A 27,800-nucleotide genomic window follows, 5' to 3' on the forward strand; every position below is an offset into this window, starting at 1 on the left:
TACTATGCTTCTTACAGCCAGCCGACAATTTTGACGCAAAATTCGATGAATTTTTGCTATGCTTTCGTCAGTTCTGCTCATTACTGGCTGCCATGACCTCTCTTCATCAGTGACACCTTCTCTCCCCTCAGAAAAACATTTAATCCACTTGTACACTTCCGTTTTCTTCATGGCATTATCCCCATAAACTTGGACTAACATGTCCCTGATTTCACTTCCACTCTTGCCAAGTTTAAATTTAAGAAATTTAATGTTTGTTGCTCTAATTCAAGCTTAGACATTCTCGTGATGGCACACAAAAACACACAACAACAATAATGAACGCCACTCAGCAAGACACCGCCACACGTTGACATGAACACAGTATGAGACACTGGTATACCAAGGTTATGAAACCTTACCGAGCTGTTTTGTACAGTGCTGCCAATGTAAGCGCTCGGTGGCAAGTTCGCGAATGTAATTGTCAGATGTAGGATTCTGATTTAACAGTTCCGTTAGCACTTGGAAAATGTGCCACTTCCTTCTGGGATCCATGGTTTCAGTTGATAAATCCTATTATTTAAATTGTTTTTCCCTTATAGTAAGGTGTTATTTCTAATTTCAAAAACATTTTTTTTTGTCTTTAGTTTCCAAACATTTAATTATAATGTGTCTTTCTTTGCATTTATCCAGGGTTTTACTCAGTTTCTTAAATGTGGGTTGTGTTTTTCATCAAATTTGGGAAGTCTTCAGCCATTGTTTTTCTGAATACTGTTTCAGCCTTACCCTCTTTCTCTCCTCTGGCACTCTAATGATATGAAGTTAGAAATTTTGTTATAGTATCACAGGTTCCTGAGACTCTGTTCATTCTTTTTTTTTCAGTCTGTTTTCTCTGTGCGGACTGTGTAAATTCTATTTATTAACTTGATCCTCAAGTTAACTGATTCTATCTTCCATCATCTCTACTCTGCTATGGAGTCTACACAATGAGTTTTTCAATCTGTTATTGTATTTTTCAGTTCTATAAATTTCATTTGGCTTTTTTGTATAACTTCTATTTCTTTGCTAAGATTTTTTTTTCAAGATAATTTGTATTTGGTTGTTGACACATTTTTAAGATGTCTGTTTTAAAACCATCCTGTTAGTGTCAGTTGTCTTTTCTCATTAAAGTTGTGATTTTCCTGGTTTGTGGGGTGACAGGTGATTTTCAATTGTATCCTGGACATTTTGTCTATTGTTAGGAGACTCTGGGTCCTAGTTACATCTTTTATTTTAGTAGGCAGTCACCTTGTTTAGCTTTAGCACATGGGTCCTGGCCTATATTTGAGGGTTGTGGGTCCAATGAAAGCTTAATTTTCAGAGGTTTTGTGATGCAATTTTGATCTGTTCTCTACTGAAGAAACCTCTTTGTCCCACAGCTTGAGCCTGCCCTGGCTGGGTGCTTTTTGTGATGGGAATCATTCCTGTTCATGCTATGTGGCCGTCCCAGTGTCTTTTGGTGGGTGAAGAAAGTCTGCATTGGTAGGTGAAGAAAGTCTGAAGGCCTGCTGGGACAAAGATGCTTCCCAGGCTGAGCTGCTAGTTTCAGACTTCCCAGGCTGTAAGTCCCTCTTTCTGTTGGCTGGCCACTCTCCTATTTCCCAGTGGGGGAGGGTAGTCTCAGATCTAGCAAGAAAGAGTAATTCTGCCCCTGGCCACTTGCTATTAGTGGGGAACTCTATCCCTCTTGCTGGTGGTGCCTGGCTTACCTAATGGTGTTAGGGCTTTGCAGTTGATGGGGTGGGGGGTATGAGCATATCTGGGCTGCCTCCTGTTACTAGGTTGGGAAAGGTCAGGCCTTGGTCACCTTCTTTTATTGGGTGAGGGGAAGTAAGATGCTCTGCTGCTGTGTTGTTTCTCCAGTCCTAGTGTTCTGAACCAATACACCTTTCTCTCACCAAACACCAACATTTAGGTTTCTCTTTTGGTTGTCTTTTGCATTATTTTGAAGATTTATGGTTATACTTAACCATATGGTTATACTCAGCGATGGGGGGCGGGGGGAGCAGGGACTCAAAAGTTTATACCATTCTGTCTGGACCAAATTTTCAGCCCAATTATTTTTACATGTATGATAGCTTTCGGAATTATTTCTGATACTAAATTATTTCCTTAAATTGGAGATATCTAGCCAAGATACAATAACTTGGTAAGTTTGGATTGACTTCCTGTGTATAAGTTGTATTTGCTTCATTATGGAGGAAATATTATTATAATCCCTATTTTAAGGTGAAAGGGTAAAAAAGAGAGCCTGGGGTCAGAATGAGGTTCTAGTGGAATATACCAACTACGTAGGGCTAATTGCGGTCGTTAAATGAAAAAACATATATAATGCATAGATTCCCCAGTGCATGCAGGCAACAGTTAAGTGCCTAATAAATGTAACCATTCCCTTTCTTCTACACAGCCAAATTTTTCCCCTTAGTTGTTTAAAGTCCCTGAGGACAGAAATTTTATATATATATATATATATATATATATATATATATATATATATATATATATATATATTTACCTTGTATCCCTAGCATCTAGAACAGTACCTGGTAATAAAAATTAAACTGTCTGAATAGCATTTATATCCTTTGTAACAACTCCGTCAACTCTCAGTCATGCTCTTTCTCTCTTCAAATTTCTTTGACCTCCTTGTGATTCTGTTTCTTGCTTGAATTAACTTATCTTTGGCTTTCCTCTCCCTCTATCCCTTTGCTGTGCCTTTAAGCAATAAGCTTCTCTGTGCTCATCTGTTTTGATGATTCTCTGTTTTTCAGTCATCCCATTCTTGGGCAAAGATATAAAATGTTTCTTTTCCTCCTGAGTTTTAGGCAGTAACAATCACAGCCCCTGTGACATGGCAGAGAAAGAGTATTTCTTTATAGCATCCATTTTATTTGCTCAGAGTAATAGGCTTACCTCCAAAATACAGGCTTTTTGCCAATTTATTCACTGCTCACAGCAGATCAGAAAGCAACAAGGAGAAGTTCTAAATTTAATTCCAAGTTAATGTAATATAAAATCAAACCTAGATGAAAACAATTAGCATTTAATGTCTCTCAAATCTGCATCATATATTGTCACGTAAAATCAAAACTCCAGAAAACATACTTACTGTGCCTTAACAAATTAAATAGGTTAGAAAAACCCTTTGAACTATCTGAAAATTGTATGTGTGCTGTGGTGCTACACAATGAGAACAAACACCATACAAATTAAGGAACAATATACATCTAATATCATCCTCTGTGTACATTTCTTTGGGACTTCAAAATAAAAATTTCCAAACTATACCCCAGAATCTTCTGCCAATTTTACCAAACATCTGATGACATTATGCAGAAGTGAAGCTCAAGGAGTTTACTCCATTTAAAGAAACAAAACTATACAAATGAAAGATTTATACTCACAGGTGGCTCAGAAACAGCACAGAACTCAATAGTATTCTTCCTTTCAGCAGAACATTTAGCTTATAAGCTATCCTCATAACCAGGATAGATATTAAAGAAAGTTAACATTTTATTTAACTTTATTATTTAGTTTTTTCTTTGTATTGAAATAAGCTATTTGCAAAAACTTCCTCTCAAGTCATTAAAACATGACCAGGTAGGAAAAGATACGTTAAACCCTTAGTACCATAATTTGGATTAAGATACATAATATTCTTAAGAGTTTCTTTTCAACAAACAAAATATACCATTGGTTCCAAGAAAAATTAGATCTTTTCAATTTAATGTCATGCTATGAAAAGTAGAAAAACACAATGTGAGATAATTTCTTGAATCCAGTGATTTTAGTGAGGCGGGATAGGTAGCCTAGGAAATTGACAACCCTCTCCAGGGTACAATGTGAGTGTATCACTCATTACATAAGTTACAAGTGATTGTATCCAGCACCTGCAGCTGGAGAAAACCAAGAACCAGTTTTATAAGGCTAATCCCTATGATTGGGGACCTGACCTTTAGTTAATTTTAATGGCATTATAATGTCATTTGCATTGTGGTTAACAATGACTATGACTCCCATCATGCATCTGATACCAAGACAGTTCCGGAGGAACCAAATAAGGAAGAAAAAGCAGGAAATGGAAGGTCCTGCCCAGGGACAGATGAATGTACCACGTCAATGGGACGTCAGTAATTCCTGCCCTGGAAGGGATAAATACCCCTGATCGTGACTTCCTTGGTATGACTCGTTCTCTGAGTTCGCCCACAGTTTCCTCTCAAGGGTGTACTTGCGTTTTCAATATATAATTTTCACTTTCCTGCATCTGTCTCGCTCCTGAATTCTTACTTGTGCGGAGACAAGAACCTGGTCACCACTGCTCTGGATTGAGTCCTCTCTTGGACATTCCCGTGAGCCTCCGGCGACATTAGTAGATTAAGACTTTTTCAAAAGTAAAATTATCTTTGTATTTCTGTAATTTTTTTTTTTTTAAAGATTTTATTGGGGAAGGGGAACGGGACTTTATTGGGGAACAGAGTGTACTTCCAGGAAGTTTTTTCCAAGTCGTTGTTCTTTCAATCATAGTTGTGGAGGGAGCCGTTCAGCCTCAAGTTGTTGTCCTTTCAGTCTTAGTTGTGGAGGGCACAGCTCAGCTCCAGGTCCAGTTGCCGTTGCTAGTTGCAGGTGGCACAGCCCACCATCCCTTGCGGGAGTGGAAACCGGCAACCTTGTGGTTGAGAGGATATGCTCCAACCAACTGAGCCATCTGGGAGCTCAGCGGCAGCTCAACTCAAGGTGCCCAGTTCAATCTTAGTTGCAGGGGGCAGAGCCCACCATCCCTTGCGGGACTCGAGGAATTGAACTGGCAACCTTGTGGTTGAGAGCCCACTGACCCATGTGGGAATCGAACCGGCAGCGTCCGGAGTTAGGAGCGTGGAGCTCCAACCACCTGAGCCACCGGGCCGGCCTATTTCTGTAAAATTTAAGGAGAAATTAACATCAGTGTATATGTACACTGACCAAATCTAATCAGTGACATTTCTGATAGTGGGGTTATGGTCTTCATTGCTCAGAGAAGAATAATTTTTCTGTATTAAGGTAATACGTATTTTTGAATGTCTTTTAAATAGTGGTTAAGCATACACAGAGCGAACGTCAATGAACTCTGAGAAGGTAAAGATGCAGTGGTCATGAGAAACCAGTAATATTTAGTAAGTTTATATGACCTGAGAAGTACTGATGTTTGGGTATGTGCCTGAGTTCAATGGGGTCCTCTGGTCAGAATGGTTAAAATTTAGATAAGAAAATCTCACACAATCAATTAAACTGAGTTGATGATTCTTTTGATATGAGAATTAGACTATATCTGATTCTAGGAGCACAATGAAAACATAACGCCTAAAATAAAGAAGACTGTGTCTAAAGCATGACTTGTTTAATCAATAAGTTAGAAAAATGTAAAAGAAAAAAAGCTCTTTTTCTAGAAAGACTGACCGTGGCCTATGACTAAAAGTTCGAAATTCTATTTCTACATTAATTACATTTTATGAAATTTCCAATGTTAAGCAGACATTGAGCTCATTAACTAAAACAATTCTACAAAAGGAAATATTGCTCTGGTGAGATTGGTAACTCTGGAGAATGGTATTTTATTTAATAGACAGCATGGAGTTCATACATATCCATTATCAGTGCCTTGAAAACCAAACAACTTTAAAAGTTAGCAGCAGTTTCTGCAAGTACAAAAATACACATTTATTACATAACATATGGTAGTAAAATTTGTCAAGATATATTATACAAACTCAAAGCATTTTAGATAAAGCATCAGTCTAATATATTATAGATTAACAGAGCATAATAAAATGACATGTAGTCTGTTTTCAAATCATACAATATAATACTTTACAGCAATATTAACAAACTATTCACATTAAGTATTACAGGAGTATCTAAGGGAACACAAAGAGTAGGAATGGTTATTTAAGAACCTCAACATCTATTTTCTTCTATGCTTCAAAGTGGGTGGGTGATTTTCTACTCGTCAATATGGAAAAAAATGGCTATAACTAGTATTTTGTTAAGTAGAGAAGAAATTTCTTCCAGAAAGACACTCCAAGCTGTAAGAGCTTCATTCACATCTTGCAGTTCTGACAGTAGTATTGCCCGAAGGGTAAGGGGAATCCCTGTTGCCTTTATATATTATAGCACAAAAGATGCTTATGGACACGTAGGAGTCTAAATATAGGAATGGTTGGTTACAAGGTGAAATCTACTTCACAACTGTGACTGAGATGGCCAGTGTCATGAAGGAGTTCTTTGGACCCAGAGTTCTAATAGCTAATTATACTGCTTAGGGCAAACAGGGCCATGTACCCTAGAGGTAGGCAGCACCTATAGCTAATACTGAAAGGACTTCTTCTATCTTACAGAAAACATTATTTTTTTTTCTATAACTGAAAAATGTAACCTTTAGCACAACAGGGTAAGAATATTTGACATGAAAGTTTACTGGTGGCTCAGAAAAAGAATGTGGAATAAGCTAGTTTGTGGGAGAGAGGACCATTTGATGGTGGACTAAAGAGACCTGATGGGTCCTAAGCAACTTCTTACAAGTAATTAAAATGAAGGAAGATGCACATCCATTCTTGATTCTATCCCTTTATATTGGCTGGCAAGGCCTAATAACCCATGGAGATAATCCAAGAGATGTACCAGTGTAAGGCAAGAGAGAGGAGACATATTCATGGATATGAAATAAACCAATGGGGTAAAAACCATCTGTAAACCATGAATCAAACGTATGTAAAAACTTCGGGAGATAAGGAAATCCAAAGCCAACGAATGTCTGAGAAGAAGGCCTGACAACCACTTTGGTAGGTATTCTACTCTGTGACTATAACCTACCAAGCTCTAAATTGTTCTTTCCACTGCCAATTGATAATCAGAAAAAGGATGATTTATCCGTAATTTTTTCAGGGCTGCAGAAAAACATTTTGGAGCCAGGCTTTGATCACATGTTGGCAATAGCATTCATGTAATAGGGAAGGACTGTTGCAGTCTTCCTCCACACTCAGAGTGAATGCAGTCAGAAGTCACCTTCTAGTAGGAAAGGTTCCTTTTCTGGAGAATGTTCCTAGCTAGCACAGGTACCTTTGGAAAGGACATTGAGATGAACAACCATTTACTTCTTTTATTTCACAGCTCTGTTTTCTAGAGCCTTTGCAGAGCAATGCAACAATAATGGAAAAACAAATCAACACAACCAAAAGAAACGTACCATGGTACTTATGGCTCTTGAATCTCTAGTTTTTTCCAGTCTAGCGACATCAGTGGACTGGTTCCTGGAATGATCCTATGAGGGCATGTTGACTATAAGATGTCACAGAAATGGCCACTGGCTTTGATTCAGGGAAACACTTCACATGATTTCTTTCATTATTGGGTATGCTTTTCTTCCTAATGCTTTGATTAGTGGCATTTTCCTTGCCTACTTATTAAAAATACTCCATGGAATGCGGATGGTTCTCTGTACCCGGCCCCCCAATCCACAGTTCTTATTCTTCACATATGGTATCCTGACCTTCTCAGGCTTCTAGTCTTATAGAAGTCATGTTTCCTCTACAGAAGATGCTTTCTCTATCCCTCTGCTAGTAACTCTAAAAACATACGACAGGACCAACCCCATCCTCTAATAAGGAAAAGCCTCCCAAACACTTAGGTGATGAAATTGTTTAAACTTTTTGCCAAATGGTCTCAATAAAGAGATTTGTTTTGTTGTCCTAAGTATTAGTGATGATTATCTTTATGCTACCCATCCCAGGTATTTTATACAAAGGTGTCATAATAATTCTTGTCTTTATGTCATTATTAGCCCAGTTTCTGTTCTTGGAGACATCAGACTCTTATTGTGATTATACGTCTTTGGTTGTATGTCTGTCCCCAACGTCACACATTACTGTAGGCCCTGAGTCTGGGCTGGACACGTCATCCACAGTCAAAGAGCTGGGTGAGGATGTCACACAAGGCAGAGTACCAGGAGAGTGCTGCCCACTGTTCTCTCCTTCCTCGTGTGACTTCGTACAAAGCTTGAGCCTGTCTTCCACGAGGCTGAAGGGAGAGCTGCAGTGCTTCTCTGAGTCCTGACTGGGATAAGAGCCATGCCTCTGCTCCGTGTGCACAGCTCCCAGTCCTACAGCTGCCCTTGCGGGCATGTCTTTCTGTTTCTCTTGCAGTAAGTTGGCTTCTGGAAGACCGGAAGTGAGTGGGGGTGGCTCCGTGGGTCCTTTCAGAGAACCGACTTTCTTTTCCTCTGGTTTCGATACCCTTGCTTTGTTTTTGAGGGACCAGTTTTTCAAACTGGCCACACCATTTCTCAACCATGTGCTGGGGTGAAGAGTTACAGAATGCATTTGTGAATGCCACTTTATGGGTTCCTTTTTTGTATAAGCCAGGTGGTTGCTGGCCTGCCCAGGTGAGGGATCGGGCAATCCAGAAATGAGGCTAGAACCGCAGAACTCAGGAGAAAGTTCTTCCTGTTTTATTTGAGCCTGAAAAGTGCAATCTATCGGAGAGGAAGTTTCAGTGGGTGTAAACACGGAGTGTTCAGAAATCTGAGAAAAAGCACTGTCTTGGGAGCTCACTGATGAGCCAGATGGGGAAGTGCCTGGGGAAGACAAGCTGGAATAGCTAGTTCTGGGGCAAATGTTTAATCTTGAGGGTATAAACTTCTCAGTGCTTGGGTTTGTGGCACTACTCTTGCCCACCTCGATCCCCAGGACCAAACTCTGATTGATGAGCTTCTGCCCCTCCATTTGCAAAGACTTGTGCCGCTTGAGATAATCCTCCTCAGCATGCACGTGGCTGGCTTCATAGCTGGCTTTGTGTTGTTTCTTTGAATAAAGTCCCCTGAGATAGCTCAGTCTGCAGTGCTGGTCGTCCATATTGGGCTCTGAGCAGCGCCGGTGCCTCCTGGAGCTCTTGACAGCCTCGGCTGTGTGTGGCGGGGAGTAGCCTGATGCATCTGAGGCAAAGGGCGGGTTCCTGGGATGATCATGTGAGGACATGTGGCTGAAAGATGCCACCGAAATGGCCACTGGCTTCGATTTAGGGAAAAGTTTTCCATGATTTCCTTCACTACCAGACAAGCTTTTCTTCTTAATGTTTTTATTAGTGGCATTTTTCTTGGTATCAGTGCCTGTGACTAAACTCTGCTTAAAACAGGTCTTGCCCTCTTCCTGTAGGGGTTGATTCTGCTTCAGATAGTCCTCATCTTTTTGTGAGAGAATTGCATCACAGCTGGACTTGCGTAGCTTTTTCTGGTAAAACTCCCTGAGATAGGAAAGCTTGGAGTCTAGGTAGTCGATGCTGGGCTCTGAGCAGCGCCGGTGTCGCCTCAGGCTTTTCGGAGCCTCTGCTGCAGCTGTGGACAGGTAGCGGGGTGTGCTCGAGGCAGATGGGGCCCTGGTGTGGTCCTGCAGTGCAGCCTTTCTATACAGTTCTGTAACGGTCCCCGCCTTGGATTCCAGAGGCCGTGCCATTTGAATGTCTTCATGTTTAGAACAGTCTAAGTCAAAGTCGCTCAAGGTTAAAAGACCTTCCACCTCAGGCTGGTCGAGGTCGTAGTCACTAAGGGTTAAGACAGAGTCCATGCTCCTGCTCCCCTGACCAAGTTTCTTTACCAGGTCACTACACGGGGCATCAACATCCTCGTTCAGCTCATTTTCCAAGCTGTCATAGGAGGAGTCATTCATTTGGAAGCAAGAGAGATCTGTCAAAAAAAAATCAAACCATGATTAACATTGGTTACCACAAATATATGCTGCCTTAAAAACAAACAAACAAACAAACAAACAAAACCTAGGGTGCTTATTTTCATTCTCTTCTCATGTAAATTGTTCAATTTCCTACTCTCAAGAAAAAAAAGGATCTTTCACAATCTTCCCAATTGTTAGTGCAGAACGTAAAATAAAATTGTTGGGGTATAGTAGATTTATCTTATTTCATGAAGAAATGGGCTTTCCTAAAGTAAGATTTCCTCAAAGCAAGGAGACATGTCATAATACCAAGAAACGTTTAACATACAAACACACACACACACACGCACACACACACACACACATCAGTGTGTCAGATATACCTAGGTTCTGAATAAGATACCTTCTAATATGGATTGCCAGTGGGTACACATAATTAACTCTAGTCTCAGGGAAACCATTTACTAACCATATCAATTTCTCTTTCACAAAGTTCTTTAATATCCATTACAGTGGTACCTCGGGTTTTCGAACGTAATCCGTTCCGGAAGACCATTTGAGTTCTGAAACGTTCTAAAACCAAGGTGCGGTTTCCCCATAGAAAGTAATGCAAAATGGATTAATCCATTTCAGACCTTTAAAATCAACCTCTAAAACTGCAAATTTAGCATGAAGTTTACTATCTAATGATACCATAGATCCATAGAATTTATGGCGTTCGTAAATCGAAATGTTCGTCAACGGAGACGTTTGAAAACCGAGGTACTACTGTATTTATTTAATCTTTAAAACAATCTTAAAAGTTAGACATTGTGGTTATCCATATTTCACAGATGCAGAATTGATGTTCGCTGCCATAGAATAATTGGCCAAAGATTCATATGCTGGAAGGCTGAATGTCTTCAAGTCCTCCCGACCCCCACCACGATGCTAATTGTTTCTAAACTATTTCATAGCGCACTAGAATTCCGAGGTGTCTCAGGGACCACCAAGAGGAAGGAGAGGAAGGAAAAGACCAGGCCTGCCTCTCCTGCCTCTGGGCCTTCAACTCCAGTTTTAAGTACAGTCATTCTACTATATATATTTAATAGCATTCCTTGTGAAGATCTTTTTTAAAAAAGGTTAAAACCATCATACCGTATCATGCCACCACTAACAAGTTCTTGAAGTTTGGGGGTCTACTCTTAAACCCATTTCTTAACTGGACCACAGAGTTAATTAACAGCAGCAGGCCTTCTAAGGAAGGAGCCCTAGGCCCCCGATCCAGGTCAGAGGATCCCGTTACCTGAGCTGCTGTGGCCCCAGGACAACTAATGTCCCCGCATCTTCACAGACACGTGTCTGTTTCTCACAGAACACAATCCAATTATTCACAATACCTGAGGCATTCCCTCCAGCATCACATCTCACTGAAACCTCTCCTAAGAGGGACGTGATTTCTTCTCCAAATATTCTACAGCAATTTTCAATCAGAAATTGAATAAGCAGAGAAACCTGTACAAAAAAGGACAAAAATGAAGTGCTATTTTTCATATAGCATGTCTATAAACCACATTTTATATATGAATCCTGATTGTAACAAAAGAAAATGCAAAAGACTCCTGCGAAAAATTCACATCCGCTTTAAAATATACAAAACTATGACACTGTCAGAGTAATCTGGGTATAGAGATTAATTTTAATCAGAGGACTAAGGTTATTATTTGTGGCCTTGGCCTAATGCTAACATTTTTATACCAATGGCTCTTTCTTTAAAATTAGGGTAGTTTTAAATATACTCTGTAGGGTGTTTGGGTGTTAGTAAAATCCATAAAGCATCATTAAAGAAAGACTTACAAAATGTATTTCTTATGTAAAGGGCAGATGTCATAAGCTTGGGAAGGGGGCATCCTCTGTGGGTTTATTGTGAAGGAGAGAGACAGCTGGAGAGAAGACTTGCATTGTGCCTGGCTGGTCTCTACCTACGCATTTCCTTCTCTTAGGCTCCCTAACTAGAGGTGTCTTGGCAAAGAGGTTAAGATTTCACTAGGTACCTCCACTGAGATGTACTGGAATCTCTCCGTAGTTTTCCTGCCCCAATAGCTGAGGCAAAGGAGCAGGCAGAATGATGGGAGCAAAGGGATCTAACATCCCCATACCCTGTATTATGCGCCAGGCACAACAGGAATGTGATTTCAAGTTAACCACTGTATGAGCTAGGTATTACCACTACCTCCATTTTTCACATGAGGAAAGTGGATCACTTTAACTAATTTTGCCCAAGATTGGACATCTGGCAAGTGGTGGGGCGGAGAATTGAACCGTGGCTCATCTAACTCCAAAGTCCTTGTTTCTTAAAATCCTATCAACTGCTTTCTTATCACTCTATGGTATGAGTCATAGCGTTTTGCCTCTTTAAAGAGGCAAACCCAATGGCTAGCACTTTTCTGCTTAAGAAATCACTTTTCTATAGTCTACCAGGATAGACCACTTAAGGAACTACTCAAATTTGTAAGTTATTTAAGAAAACGTATTTTAGAATCAATACCCGAATTTTAGGTTCAAAATGGGGATTCAGTGCCCCAGGGCATAAAAATGAAAAGCTTCATTACCTTTTTTGTGAATTCATTTTCTAGTTCTGGGCTGGAGGAAGTAGGAGGCCAAAGAATGCTTGGAGCGATACACACTGCTAAATTATATGCAGTCATCTGATTGGATGAGGAATGTTGCTCAATGTTGTATAATACCCCAAAAAGATACCTTAGGAGAACAACATTGGCTCTCGGAAGCTGGTCTAACAGCCTAAAGACAGAAAAATGTGCTCTTTAAGCAAGACATTTCATAAAAAATTTGTATAAACAGGCAAACCTCACTTTGCATAGGTTATCCGTGCAAAACAAGAACACAGTCCAGATTATGCAAGATAAGACGCATATTAACATTTCAGTTAACATGATACCATGCAAAGTGAGGACGGCCTTTATATAAAGAGAGAAAATAAGCACTGGGGATTTATTTATTTATTTTGTACACTGTATTCACAACCCAATGAAAATGTTAAAGAATGCAGAAAAATGACTCGTAAAACAAATGTTACCCAAAATACTTATCTGAAACTAGTACAATGTATTTTAACTAAGGCAAATCCTGTAACATTTCAGAATATTCTTACCCAAAATCCCCAAAAGCTTTCTGATGAAATTAAGCAACCATTAAACTTAAAGTCCTCCTTTATTTCCAAGTAGCACCACAGGAATTCTGTCTGCCTCTTGGTGGGAACCCAATCTTGAACTAGTAAGACTTCCAGGTCCACTCTGAGAGCTTATGCTCTACTCCACCAGCTTCCAAGGTCAATTTTGTCCCAAATCTCTTTCTTAACTCATTGGTATCACTTTCACGCACAAGTCAAGCTCATCATAGTACATTTCCTACTGTTCCTATTTTGTAATTGATAAGGGATTTTTAAATTCACTGAAAATGATTTTTTTACTATCATCTAGAAAACAAATATATATGTTGATATTCATGGTTGTTGCTTTTTTCAACAAGAACCTACAACGTAGGGGAGAAAATCAGGTAGTCCGATTTCTGTTGCATAAATAGCAGAAAGGTATTTCTTCAGTACAAAGAACTGACAATGAGTCCAGTTTTGTAGGGACAAATTATGAAAGATATTGAAATGGGCCAAAAGATTACGGATATTCAATGGAAAGTAAGGCATTATTTAGCATACTCTTCTGGGTTATCTGATTTTATGGAGGCCTGAAGCCTTTGAGCTAATTTTACAGCTCTGTAAGTTGTAGATAACTGATAGCAATGCACCTAACACTTGTCCATTGAATTGAAAATTCTGTCTGCTGGAGACAAATGATTTATATGCGCCCTTCCCCCAACCCCCAACGCCTCAGTAGAAAAACCGTTTTGCATCTATTAGTAAATTCATTTCAGCATTGCTGACTCAACTACATAAGTTGTAGTTTGAAATCTCGTTTGAATGGCTTGCAACATCTTATTAGTTCTCATCAATTAATGATTTAAATAAAATCTTTCACGTGTTCATTTTCTTTTGTATGAGAGTCATAATTTTATCTTTTTAAAAAAGATATGATCCTTTAACAGTAGGGGATAAAGTTTTAGACCATGGGCATCAAACATGGAATCTGATGTTCACTATCTCTGAATGGTTTCCACCAAACCACAATGGAAGCGGATATAGTATTTTGTTACATGGCTTTGATTTTTGGTGTCTTCAAGAGTTGTGCTGCCCTGTTTCCCCGAAAATAAGACCTAGCCAGACAATCTAATGTGTCTGTTGGAGCAAAATTTAATATAAGACCCGGTCTTATTTTAGAATAAGTTCCTGCTTTAACATAATAATATAATATAATATAATATAATATAATATAATATAATATAATATTATATAACATAACATAATATATGTAATATATCAGACGGGGTCTTATGTTAATTTTTGCTCCAAAAGACGCATTAAAGCTGATTGTCTGGCTAGGTCTTACTTTTGGGGAAACACGGTATGTTCTTCTACGGATAAGAGATGTCTGTTAGTAGCAGTGTGTAGATAATAATTCATACTTGAAAGTTGCTCAAGAACAAACTGCACTAAACAAGCATATGCAAAAAAAATAATGTTGGGATTCTTGGGTTTTCAAAGAACTGTAAGTATTACTTTTTGTTAATGGACACTTCTTTCTTATGCTCTTGTAATTCAGGAAACATTGAGGAACGGGGTGGGTAAGTTCTGCCAGCAAATTCTCTTTGCATGAGTGGAGACAATGCTTTCTTTGTGATCAGACAAACTGTGCAACTCCCTTTTTCCTTGACACTTTTTTAGAGTTAACTGCCTCTCTGCAATGCTCCCACAGCCCCTCTCCCTCATCTCTTTTTTATAGCACTGATTATACTGCACTGTAATTGTAATTCTTGCTTAATCTCTGTACTCTACCCAACTGTGGGTTTCTTGAGGAAGAGAATTTTCTCTGTACGGATTCAGTTGCTGAATGAGACATATAAGGAGTTGTCTGGTTAGTTAAATATTTACCAAATTAAGATCATAAATTATAGATTGGATTTACAGTATTAGCTATTGGTCTAATGGGTTTCAGCTTCTCTCAGATTTAGATATACAGAAGGTGTACAACGGTCATGTATGCAGTGTTAATAAATAAGGGAGAAAACAATAATAACCATGACAGCAGCTAGCATAAATTTATTTTTAAACTGGTCCCCATGGATATGATTTTGATAGTCATTATTACTTTAATAGACAGCTTACAAAATTTAAGCTTTGTTAAAGACTATTTTTGAGACAGGATCACATTAGAATAATTACCTTTGAATTGTGTTTATTTTCTCTTCATCATTTCCTTGATCCATTACACAGATCCACTGATCATAGAGATCTGAGGAAAAAATACTTCCTGGAATATTTCGTAGAAAATCCTTACATAGAGGGAAAAATAAATGTTTTAAATCATTATTCTCATTCTAAGTATGTACTGGAGAAATGAGAAAGGAAACATTTTGTTGAAAAGTTCAGTTAAGTCTTCTGTTCTTTGGAAAACACAGACCTCTGTGCCAGCTCTCCACTGATATGCACACGTAGAAACACATGCTTTGATTTTTTTCTAACAAAAACCAGAGGGATAATTGGAGTCTGGGCCATAGTGGGAAAGATAAAGGACAACCTGTTTGGGCTGAAACCTCCTGTTTGTGTACATTTTAGTAAACTAGTATAATGTGACAAGGCCTAACAAATTATCCTAAATCCTTTTTCCCCCTGTCAAATCACTAGTTCAAACAAATGCATGAAGATATTTGTGAGGTTCATAATGTTGTAATCCAGTCATTCCATACATATTCATTCATATGTGCCAGGCACTGCTTGAGGTTCTAGGGACAAAGCAGTGAATAAAACAAAGTCCCCGTTATTTTCAAACTGTATTCCAGTGGTATTGGTGAACAATTCCATCTAATGATACTTAAGAGTTTCTCTCTGTGTCTCTGTCTTTGCCATAAAAGGGCTCTCACATATTTGGGGGGAGAAAGCATTCCAGGAAATGGCTGGGCTCTGGGAACCTGGGGAAGTACCCCCATGCCTGATATACACTAAATAACATGTCCCCAGCCATTATCCTTCCTGGCCTTCCAAAACCTATTCTGCGGAGAACACTAGTTGGGCTGTGTGGTGAAACCCGACAATGATACAAGTAGTACATGGCCAAGGGTGTTTGTTGTTTGACCTTCGTTTATGAAAAACTTAAAAAATAAACTAAATTTGGTTCTGGTCCTATGTTCATTTCTGTTCTAAGCCAACTCTCCTTGTTGCTTTTGGCATAATATTAACAGCAAGGCTAAGCTTGCAACGTCTGCTCTCCACCTCAGTAAACTGCAGGAAAAGACAACTCAATTTCACGTCTAAGCAATGACTGACTGGCTATCATCTTGCAAGTTCCTGCTTATACCATGAAGATACGTCAACGTTTGCAATTGAGCAATTGTAACTCTTGCTGGAAAACCAAGTCAGCAACTTTAGTTATGTGCTTTACAAAAAGCAACACACAACTTGTTACTTACATGTCATGGTTATGTTACTAATATGAAAGCAGTGATTCCTTATTGTTACCGTTAGCTGATTACATGTGTATCTCCCCCACTAGTTTATGAGTTCCTCCTTCTTCTACATTTCAATGCCAAGCACAGTCCCAGACACAGTAGTGGTCATTACTGAACTGTTGCTATTTATCATATGGACGAATATTAGTGAAGGACAAGGGAAGGCCAACTAACTATAATTGAGATTCTAAGATAATTTTAAAAACATCTTTGTAGTCATCTCACCTATCATGATACATTTTTTTAAAAGAGTGGTTAATAAGTAGGAACATGATTGATTTAAAGTTTTTCTCTGTTCTATTATATCTTCCAGTAGAAATGTACCTGGATACTTGTGATTCAGATGTGTCTTCACAAAAGTTACATCTTTTAAGGTAAAGCTATTGAATTTTCATAATTCCAAACTAATTTTAGTCACTGTACTACTTTAAAAGTCAGATTTAGAAGAGGCACAATCTGTTATTTCAAAGTGGGGCAGTGACAATAGCTCTCTTTTTAAATCTCAGTGGAAAACATACTTATGATCTGTCTTGAAGAAAAACATCATTAAATCTTAAACCTACACTTGAAAGATAATAACTCGTAACATCTCAATGAACTCTCCACAGCTGGAATAACAAGTTACGAAATACAACCACCATCACAGCTGAGAAAGGATGGGAGAGCTGGTTCTGAATTATAATCACCAACTCACAGCACTCAAAGTTGAAAGTCTCCTCCCTTCTAAAACCAGAGCCCGTCATCAGCAGAGCTCCCAAGCTCCATTTGAGATGAGATTCCTGCAGGATTAAGAATGAACTTTTCCTCAAAGGTCGGACGGATCAAAGTTACAGTGTCTCAAGCAATTTTCTTCCAATTATAGTTTCAAGAGTTGAACTTACATTTAAGCGCAACCAGTACAAGTAAAAAATTAAAGGAAAATTTAACTACCCCTTCTACTCTTAAAAACAAGAAACAAAACAAAAGCTCAAAAACTTTTGGCAAAAAGTATCTCCTTTCCTGCAACCACTTGGAAGAAATGAGAATAAAACCCAGTTACGTGATTATAAAACTTCAACTACTCGGACCCCATTTAACGAGGCTTTTCAATCATTTGTATTGGTTTTAGTCTTTTGCTTATTTTTATACAAGTAATATTTCTGCAATTTGAAATGCAATTGAACTCTTCTAGAATCTTACTTCTTTGTAACAGCCTCGACAATTTAGCACAAAAGTTTAAGAAGTGTGGTGCTGTGAAGAGCAACATAGTAAGGAAAATTTTCTAAAACACAGGCTTTAACTTCTTAAATTAAGAGATGGGAGAAAGCCTAATTATGTACTTAAAGAAGAAAAATTCATCATGCATATATTCCTGACATACATCTGGCTAAACACACCAAACATATCTTTATTGTATTCTAGGACTGAAGATGAATCACAAACTCTGTGCAAAATAGCTTAGATGACCCCAGCTCCAGCTCTGCAGTTCTTTTGAGTGATACTTTATTGTGAAAGCCTACAGCAGGGTTTTTTTGTGTTGTTGTTGTTGTTTTATTTTGAGAAGACATGGACCATTAACCAAGAAACATCTGACTGTGCACAAAATCATGAAGTAAGATTCTGTAAGCAGTAGACCACCCAGCAGAAGTAGGGGTATGCAAGAATCTTCACCAAGTTTTCCTTAATTTGTTTTTTATGCTCCCTGGGATGCAGGAGGGGGCCTTGTCTCTGCCCCTGGCACAGTGCATTCCCACCCTGCTGGGAGCCTGGGGCAGGTCGGCAGAAGCTATTACTGGAGTCAAAAGCTCTGCTAAAAGCTGGTTTTCCAAAAATGTGAGGCATTTTCAAGAGGATGCGGAAGAAAGCATTTTAGAAGAGTTCTAACTCAACTATAGATGTGACTTAGGGAATCATCCGGTCAAGGGTAAGAACTGTAAAGAATGTCAAAAGTGGGAAGGTGTTTTATAAAAGGCTCAGAGGCAGGGGTCACTCCTACTCCACTTCTACTTGAGAATGGGCCCTTAGCTGACAGGGGAAGATATGGTGATTGTATAAAGAAACGGAAGTTTCAGTGGTCTTAACAAGCAATTGTTTTGTTTCAGTTGTTAGGCAAATGTTTGTTTACTATGGATTTCTTTTCCAAAGTTTAATAAAGTTTATTTTTGAAAAATTTGCCTTTATTAGGAAGGCAGTGAGATTGTGAGGAAATCATAATTAGGATGTTTATTTTGGTAAACATGTTGCATGCTTTGATTATTTTTCATTTAACTTAATTAGTTTTGCATGGGGTGGCAGAAGTGAAGATGAGGAGAATGGTGTGGGATGACGACATTTAGAAAAGATGTCTAAAACGCCGTATCATTGGCAGTGGCTTTTAAAGGCCCATGTTGACTTTGTGAAGTTTTTGTGTGGTTTTTTTTTTTTTTAACACTTTCTAGATTCTAAATCTATTATGGTTCTTTGCAGATGGGAATAACGTCATAACGAAAGAAACCAGTGGCCTTTCTCTGGAGCTATACCATGCAGTGGATGAAGGGAGAACTTTTCCTACCTTTAAGACAGATGCTATTACAAAAATAGATTCACAGTCTAGGTGTGCTTCAACTCCAGAAGTCAGTTTCTCTTTCAGCTCTCTGCAAGATTTCATATTGGCTGATTGTCTGAAAATGCCTTTTGTGAAGGGTCCTTTTTGATTAAGAAAGCTAAGCATATCCTATGGGGAAGCAAAGGAAAAAGAAATGGCACCTTACACATGCAAACAATCCCTGGGCTGCCAGAGGCTAGGGTTTATGGGGATGGGATGGGGTGAGGGTGTGGGGGTGGGGAGGGGTGGGGGTAGGGGTGGAAGCATTGAAGGATTTGGGCTGGATGGACTGCTAGATGAATCAAAGTCAATTTGTTTTTTCGTGTCTCTAAATCTCTTTTCTCCTATTCATTCAACATCTAAAACATTTTACTTTAAACACTCACTTTAATGAGATTGTCTTTTTCAATGAACCAAAAGCATTTAAAACCAAATTTCTCTGACTGCTTCAAGGTCTCTAGTAACCAGTCTCTCTCCTGTCCCACTATTCTTTCCCCATTATTCTCTAAGGCAAACTCTTCTCCCCAAATAAGGAAACAGTACTGTCAAACTCATTCTCCCCTTGCTTTGTCTTTCTTTTTGTGCGTCTTCATATTTCATTCTACTTCCTATAGTTACTTCCCTTTTTAAAAATCAGGCTCAAAAAAGTCTCCAGGAAGCTTTCTCCATTTCATTCCATTCTGGTCAACCTTAATTTTGCTTTCTTTCTAGCTGTATGTCCTCTGCTTTCAGTGTAGGAAAAGAATGGGTGTTGGACACAAGCAACCCGTGGGATATGAAACCTAGTTATAGCACATATTTACTGTGTAATCTTAGGTAATTTTGAGGCTTTTAAAAAATTTTGTGAAGTAGGAATGACGATAATGATGATGACGAAGATGATGATAACTAGTCCCTAAATCTGTTGTGAAGGACAAGCAACCAAGTGGCCAAGCAAGTGCCTGGCACTTACTTAGAGCCATAGAGTGCCATATATCTAGCATACTGCTTGGAGGACAGTGGTCACTTAAAAAATGTTGCTTAACAGTGATCATTTAATGTATCAGTTGGAGACAAGACAAACTAAGTTGCTTTCATCTGATCCATTCTATTCAAGAAAGATAAACTAAATGCCAGAGGATGTAACTTTATGCGTACACACTTGAAATACAAATAAAACACATGTAAGATTTTCAAAAATACGTAAGATTGAGTAGTCTCTGTTGCTACAGTGATTAGAGACTTTCAGGACAATATAGAGTTCAAGAAAGGAGATGAGGAAATGTGAGGGATAATGTGACTTCTCTGTCTACCAAGCGACTTCTAATATCTGAGCAGGCTTATGTGGTGGCTCTTTCCTGAAACCAGTAGGCTAAATGATCTCTTCCTATTATGTCTTCCTGATGATTCTACAATTGCTTGATCAGATTTTTATTCTTCGAAGCAATAATAATAAGGATTCTCAGCCGAAGCCACGCGTGTCTGTAATATTTCCATTTGGGGACAGACCTCTCTCCCTTCCTAAATCTCCTTTCCCATTAGTGTTACAGGTCAGAGTGAGACTTACCAAGACAGGTCTGGGAAGATTGTCGTTCTCACAGATATTTGGCAGAGACACTCCAAAGAGCTGTCCTGGCCCAGGAGATGTTGGTGATATGGACAAGTTATCCAGGTGAGTGCTAGAACCCCGCCAAAAGGCCCAGTTTATGATAGATCTTCTCCTTTTAAATGTCTTCTGACCCGAATCTAAGGAAGAAGAGAGATTAGGAAAATTACTTTAATTCACGTAACCTTATTTCTACACTTTCCATTTTACAGTATGTTTATTACTATGGCTCCAAGAGGAAAAGTACTTATAGATATCCTTGGGTACTGTTAATTCAATCTATGAAATTTCAGTATATTTATAAATTAAGAAAAAAAGAGATGTTTGGGTTATTCATCCTCCTGTCCATTTTTGGAACATCACTGGTCTGTTTACTTGAGTTTTGGCACTGAATTTTCAAAGGTGAAAGAAAGGCTCCCTTACTCTACTGTAACAACTTAAAGCAAAAAGTGTTGCATACTAACATATATTGTCCCATTTTAAAGATGAGACTAGGCACACAAAAAAGTTGAAGATTAAATTAGACCACAATTAAATAGTAAGAAAAAGAATGAAAGACAGGAAGGGTGCGGGGGAGGAGGAGGAGAGTTGTTTCTACTGGGACTTTCTGCAACAAAGAATGCTTTATTGCCTGATGTTCCACTCTCCTACTGAGAACACAGACAGGAAGCTAATGTTCTACATCGCCCCCCTTTCTTTCCAGCTGCAAAGACTTTCATGTATCTTTTCAGTTCCCAACTGAAAAACACGTGTTTAAGGCAGCATGGATGGATGCACAAAGGAGTGAGACTTGCCCTTGCCATGGTGAAGTCTATAATCTAATGGGGGCTAGACTGGTGGTGGAGGGGAGAAGCAGCAAGTATATTACTAGACAAACTGTCACAGGGAGGAACAAAGTACCAAAGACATTCAGAAGATCCATAAAGCACACCTACCCATTAGGAGGGAGGGTGTGATCCTGGAGGCATTTACATTTGATTTGGATTTCGAAGGAACAAGATTTCAACAGAGCATCCAGCATTGTGTCTTGCATTTACAGAGTAAGCACTCAATAAATCATTCTTGAACAATAATTGAATTAAGGAAAGATTTAGGTGGAAAAATATAAAAAGACAAAATGAACAAAATAAGCAGACGAGGTTAACAGTGAATCCTGACTTTGTGATATCATAGTGCTTAGAACATTTTTGATGTCATCTGTCTCTAATTGTAATATGATGATGGATGTGCACAGGATTTGATATTTCAAAAGGCAGCTCTAAAGGTTCCTTTTGGACCTCTCTGACACCTTGCCCTGCTCCACAGCCCCAATACACACACACACACAGATAACAACTATAAACCCTGGACAAAAATAATGACAAAAAAGCCTACCTGAAGGCACTACAGAGGGATCAAAAGAAGGTAAATGCTTGAGGTAAAAGTTTGACACTTGGAAGTGATGGAAAAACTGACCTAAAATGGTTCCCTGCCACGTGGAACTGACTTAAAATGGTGGCCTGAGTGGAGAGTGGTCCCCAGCCTAAGACCCCCCCACTTCCGCATAGCCCCCTCCAAGCCACACCCCAAGCCAATCACCAGAGGACACCTACCCCTTCCCCAACTCAAGGAAGTCCCCAACCCATAAAAACCTGCTCAAAACCTTGCTAGGGGCTCAGTATTTTGGGAAAGATCCGGCTGAGCTCGCCGGTGTAATAAAGCTGACTCTCCTAACTCTCTGAGTGCCCCTTGGGTTCTTTCCAGTCCTGGTATCCATAACAGAAGAAGGGAATGGTATGGCACTGGGTAAGTTTCCTATTCTTACAGCTTTTAAGTCTGAGGATGGTGGGTGGTGGGGTGACTGAAATTTGGAGAGAAACCTGTACTCTTACTGGCTTGAAGAAGTGGAGAATGGAGATGGAGGTAACCACAGCAGCTGGAAAGTGAGGAGGGGAAATCCTAGGAGAAAACTGAACAGAGGGCATCCCAAATACAGTGTATAAATTCGACCCAAATCTCTACAGACCCTGAAGCATGCATGCCTGGAGCGGAGATTTGAGGAGCCAGACGCTCAGGTGGCACTCGCATAGGGTCTGACTCCATTTTCCAGTGAGAGTGCCTGGGACTTGGCCATTAAACTCTGGCTGTGGGGCACTGACACCCAAGCTACCAGGGATGATGTTTAGCTCCTCAGCATCCCCTGACAACGGAACACTGAAGGGTCTTTCAGGGGGGGCCTGGTCACAGTGTCAAATGCGAATTTCAAAGAAATGTTTTGTATTGTTTGGCTATAATGTACTGTAGCATTTTATTTCCTCAGAATAACCAAATTAAACCAAATACTAAAAAAAGCCAAGTTGTGGGAAGGTAAACAAATAAATAACATTTTACTGAGTGGCCTGCAGACTATCCTCCACACGTGGCTTCCTCCAGATACAGTAAGTGCATGACCGGTGTGCACACACTAGGTGTAATGAATGGTCTTTGGCTCTGGAGTCAGGAGCCCAGTTACACTCCTGGCTCAGATACTTATTTGGGTAAGTTAGTTAACTTCTTTACTCAACTTTGCAATGATATTACCTACCTCTCCAAGGCTTATTGAGAGGGTTACGGAGGATAATACGTGACAAGTACTGTTTCGCTGAGGGCATGGGTCACAGTAATCTTGATTAAAGCTGCTAAAACACCAGTCTCCTCCCCACAGAGGACGTCCTCCCCACACCCACTGTCCATCTGCTGTAACAGCCTTCACAAAGTATGCAGGCAGGAAAGAATACCAGACTCTGCTTAACTAGAACACTTTGTTCCTGCCCTGACCTTCCCAACTTACACCATTTTGAAAAAACAGAAAAGGAAACTAACCCCATTCTTAAACCCAGGAGGGGTTTCCACAATGTGTAGCAATGTCAATCTGTGCAAATGTTTGTTTAATATGTATGTTTATATATGTTGAGTAGTTGTACTCCGTCTAGTTTCCTCACATTTAACCTGGATTCATTATTTCTAAAACTGTCAGATTTATTTGATGTTTTAGGTTTCACACACTTCTTAGGAAGAATGATTTATCATAAAGGTATATACCCAGCTATCCTATGAATGTAGACAGAGGATAAAGTAGAAATTGAGTCCTGTACTGTATTATAAATACTTTCAGCTGTAGCCATGCCTTTTGTTATGTACAACATTCAATTTTAGAGTTCATGTTCCCTCTGGGACTGAGAGGAAAAAAATTTCATTAAAGTTTACTTTCTTGAAGAGCTTTTAACGCATAGCTCTTTCTAAATGTCAAAGGCTGATGAAAATCATGCTATTGCTATTAAAAATATAAGGGTGATGTAAATGTAGAGAAAACTAAATTCATGTAAATCTAACTTTCCTAAACAATCCTGGCCAGATTCAGCTAGTGTTTCTTCATGCTTAAATTAGGGAATTGAATATTAAAAGTTATAATTCTTAAAAGTTTGTGCTTGTAAAATAATAATCACAACAATGAATCCTTACTTAGAAATTCTATTCTAGCCCCATAACTCCCCAAATTAAGAATAGCTTCCTCCCTACCCCCAGGGTAGGAAATACATCTGGGAGAATACTAGAATGACAGGGCAAACCGGTAGACGCAAAAGTTACGTCCCATAGTTTACCATCAATCATGAAAATTCAGTCCCTATGAGCCCTGGGTCTGGAGCAGACGTGGAAGGTGAGCCTCCTGTGGGTACAGAACTGGGAATTCAATTCAGGCTAGAAGCTTAGGAGCTACTTTGGATCATTCCCAGAACGATCCCACTTCAACCCCAGAACTCTGCTGCTCCACTCCAGTTTTCCATACTGGGTGTGACTAATCCATTGAATCTTCAGTTTAATTTCCCTGTTCCATACATTACTATGAGTTCCCAGGCCTTAAGCAAGCTCACAGTCTAATGAGACATGCAAACAAATCAGCGTAATGTACTTTTTTTATGTGGTACATTAGAGATACGTGTAAAGTGCTCTGGAGACACAGTGAAGGGGGCAACTATCTGCCTGAAGGAACACAGATCTCTTGGAAGTGATATTTGAGTTGGGTCTTGAGGGCAGATCTTTAATGTCTATATCTTGAACCCCCAATTAACACTAGAACTGTCTCAATGGGGACCAGCCACCCCAAGGCTGAGTTATAGTGATCTAAGTCACAGGGGTAGCCTTCTGAGAGATCTATTGCTACTCCCTTTTCAGAGTGATACTACAGCATTTAATAGATCTTCTCCACACTGAGGCAGGCATTTCAAAAACAGATTTGGGGTGATTATGCTCACCTAAAGTTATTTTGGATAACTGAGATATTTTCCTTAAGCTAACTAGAGAAAGCCTCCCTGAGATATGGAGTTATATCTTTATTCTAGTTGTGGCTTATTTCATGACATGGGGCACAGAGGGTGGGACAGAGGGTGGACTTTAAAAGCACATTAGTGCAATATATAGATAATGTATTATAGAATTGTACACTTGAAACCTATATAACTTTACTAACCAATGTCACCCCAATGAATTGAATACAATTAAAAAATTTGAAAAAATAAGAGCACATTAAATTTTGATACTCGATCATACGGTAATATTTTGTATATCACAATGAGGCTATGAGAGTGCTGAAAACAATCTTCCACAATGGCATGTTGTTTTCAAATTAAAACAAAATCAAGAGCAGTAACAGAAGCAGTGGGGGTTAACAGTAAGACAAAGAGTAACTATATAAAATGGTCCATTTTATGAAGAGAGTTAGTGCTAACATGTGCACCCCTCATGGCAGCGAGGTCAAGTGACAAGAGCGGGATTAAGGACGGAAGACCTAGCTTTGGTTTCAGCTCTGCTGTTACATGCTTCGTGATCCTGAACATACTCTGAATCTGCTCATTTGTAAGGTGGGATAATAATATTAGCTTACATGATTGTTTCGGAGCTTAAAAGCAAGTATTTTATGAACTTAAATTCTACACAGAGATTACTTGTTAACATTATGAAGAGTGTCATCATCCAGCGATCAATAACTCCATTTTTAGAATTTCTAGACTCTACAATTATTCAGTTTTTATACATTCCTTCTGGCTTTTCTACCTCTAATTAAAACTCTACAAAGATGTAACAGGAAAGGCACGGAGACAAGTCAAATGAGAGTTCCATTACTTGGGTAAATTTTTGCTGGTATAAAGTTTGGTAGAAGACTTCAGCGAAAATGTTTTTGATTAAATGTGCATTTCAGTCATCTAAATTGAAGGGCAGCAAACTATGCTCTGTAGGCCAAATTTGGCCTGCTACCTTTCTTTGGATAGCACGTGAGCTAAGAAAGGTTTTCACCATTTTTAAAAGGTTGAAAAAAAAATCAAAAGAACAATAATATTTAGTTACAAATAATAATTATAGGAAATTAAAATTTTACTGTCCATAGTTTTATTGGAATACAGCCACACTCATTTGTTTATGTATTGTCCGTGGCTGCTTTCGCTTCATAAGCAATGTACAGCTGAATAGTTGTGACACACACTATACGAATAGGTGGTGCTTTCACAGCTTTGCACTGCTTCTCAGTGTGACAAACTGCAGTGACACATTTATATCTTGACAGTGTTTTCAGTGCTACGTGAATCATGATATTGCAACATTTAATATTTTTATTACCCATCATGTCTAAAGAAGAAGACAAGATAAAACTGAACTTCTAATGTTGAGCTTTCAAGGTACAGTGAAGTATGGATGACTTTGTTATTGAATTAAATGGCAAAGTATTTAGCTAATTGTGCAATGACATAAGAGCTGTGATAAAAGAATACAAAATATGTCACTTTACCAGACTAAGCACTCATCACAATATTCCCAACTCACAGGAAAGCAGTGATCAGAAAAATTTAGAACATTTAAAATGAAATATCTCAACACTGCAGCATTTCTTCACAAAAATCAAAAATCAAAACGACCCTGGAAAAAATGTTAAGTTTCTGAGTGGCTCATTTGTTAGCCATGCAAAGAAAGTCATTTACCAATGGTGAGTTGACTAAATCTTGTGTGCTTGCAGTAGCTGAAGAAATTTGTACAGAGAAATTAGATTTGAGATTGTTTGCCTTTTGGTGAGAACAGCTGCTTGAATAGTTGAGGATATTAGGAGTAATATCAAGAATAAACTAAAAAACAAGACAAAGCATTTCTAGTGACTTTCTTTAGTTCTTGATTGGTTAACAGATGTTATCAATATTGCTTGGTTGTCTATTCCGGAAGTCGCTGCTTTGTTTGAAGTGACTGAAGAATGTGCCTTGAATAGTCTCCGTGGAACAACCACAGGTGAAAATATTTTTAAAGAAGTTGAGAAAACAGAATTCAGTACAATGTGAAGCGAAATCTGCTAAAATATGTTATATATGATGGTAGTAAAAGTGTGTGCAGCAGAAAAAACTATAATTTATATAAAAGTATAAATTTACAATACTTGTGAAAATGTAAAGTATTTAATGCTTATGGTTATTCATTGTATTATTCATCAGTCGTACTGTGTAGAAAATATTTGACTCTATCAGCTGTTACTGGATCAGTAGTGTTATCAATGAACTTCATTCACTCTTGTGGACTTAACCATTGTCAGTCTGTGACTTTCTGTTAGAAACAGAAGCCAAATAGTCTGACTTGTACTATTACACAGAAATTCAATGGCTTAGCAGTGGTGAAGTTATATTTGAACTTAGGGCTGAGACAGAAATTTTTGTGAAGAATTGCGCTCAATCATTATTGCTGAACACTGAATGGCTTTGGAAATCAGTTTTTGCTGCAAATTTATGATGTTTCTTAATCAATCAACCTAAATGACAAGGAAAAACAGTGTTTGTATACAAAATTTTTGTAAGTTTCATTTCGAAAACAACTAACAGTTGATCACAAGTAATGCCAAACACCTTTATACTCTTTTCATGCTGTCAAAAGTTAAAACAAGAAGCAAGACCTCCATTCCCATACAAATTTGTAGCAGCATATTTTCTGAGCTTAAACTACAGTTCCAGAAGTATTTTACTGAGCTTAGTGCAAGTGCAAAGCAAATGTCCATATATCAAAACCCATTTAACTGTGCAATTGAAGAGCTTCTACCTAACCTTCAATAGGAAGTGATTTATCTGCAATGAAATGACATGCTAAAAGGCAAATATCAAAAGAAGAACCTAACAAAATTCTACAAATGTCTTCGAAGAGAGGAGTATACTCAATTAAAATTATATGTTTGTAGAATTATTTCAGTATTTGGCAGTACCTAATTGTGTGAATAGATATTTTCAAAGATGAAATATATAAAATCTCATTACAGATCAGAACATTTGCCACCAATTTTGAT

General features: G+C 38.6%; 1 protein-coding gene across 3 annotated transcripts in view; it reads right to left on the minus strand.

Annotated features, from left to right (window-relative positions):
- Positions 1 to 5,465: 5,465 nt before the first annotated feature.
- The window catches only part of ARHGAP20 (Rho GTPase activating protein 20), a 139,152-nt gene continuing 116,817 nt past the window's right edge, over positions 5,466 to 27,800 (minus strand). For all 3 annotated transcript variants that reach the window (XM_033121076.1, XM_033121075.1, XM_033121077.1), the window contains exons 10-15: positions 20,438 to 20,616; positions 18,859 to 19,020; positions 15,046 to 15,155; positions 12,305 to 12,494; positions 11,093 to 11,207; positions 5,466 to 9,727 (exon numbers count right to left, since the gene is read on the minus strand). In XM_033121076.1, the coding sequence (XP_032976967.1) occupies positions 7,872 to 9,727; positions 11,093 to 11,207; positions 12,305 to 12,494; positions 15,046 to 15,155; positions 18,859 to 19,020; positions 20,438 to 20,616 (2,612 nt within the window). In that variant the 3' untranslated portion in view covers positions 5,466 to 7,871. The remainder of the gene's footprint in view (positions 9,728 to 11,092; positions 11,208 to 12,304; positions 12,495 to 15,045; positions 15,156 to 18,858; positions 19,021 to 20,437; positions 20,617 to 27,800) is intronic.

Source organism: Rhinolophus ferrumequinum, chromosome 11, assembly GCF_004115265.2.
Source record: "Rhinolophus ferrumequinum isolate MPI-CBG mRhiFer1 chromosome 11, mRhiFer1_v1.p, whole genome shotgun sequence".
NCBI classification, from domain to species: Eukaryota; Metazoa; Chordata; class Mammalia; order Chiroptera; family Rhinolophidae; genus Rhinolophus; species Rhinolophus ferrumequinum.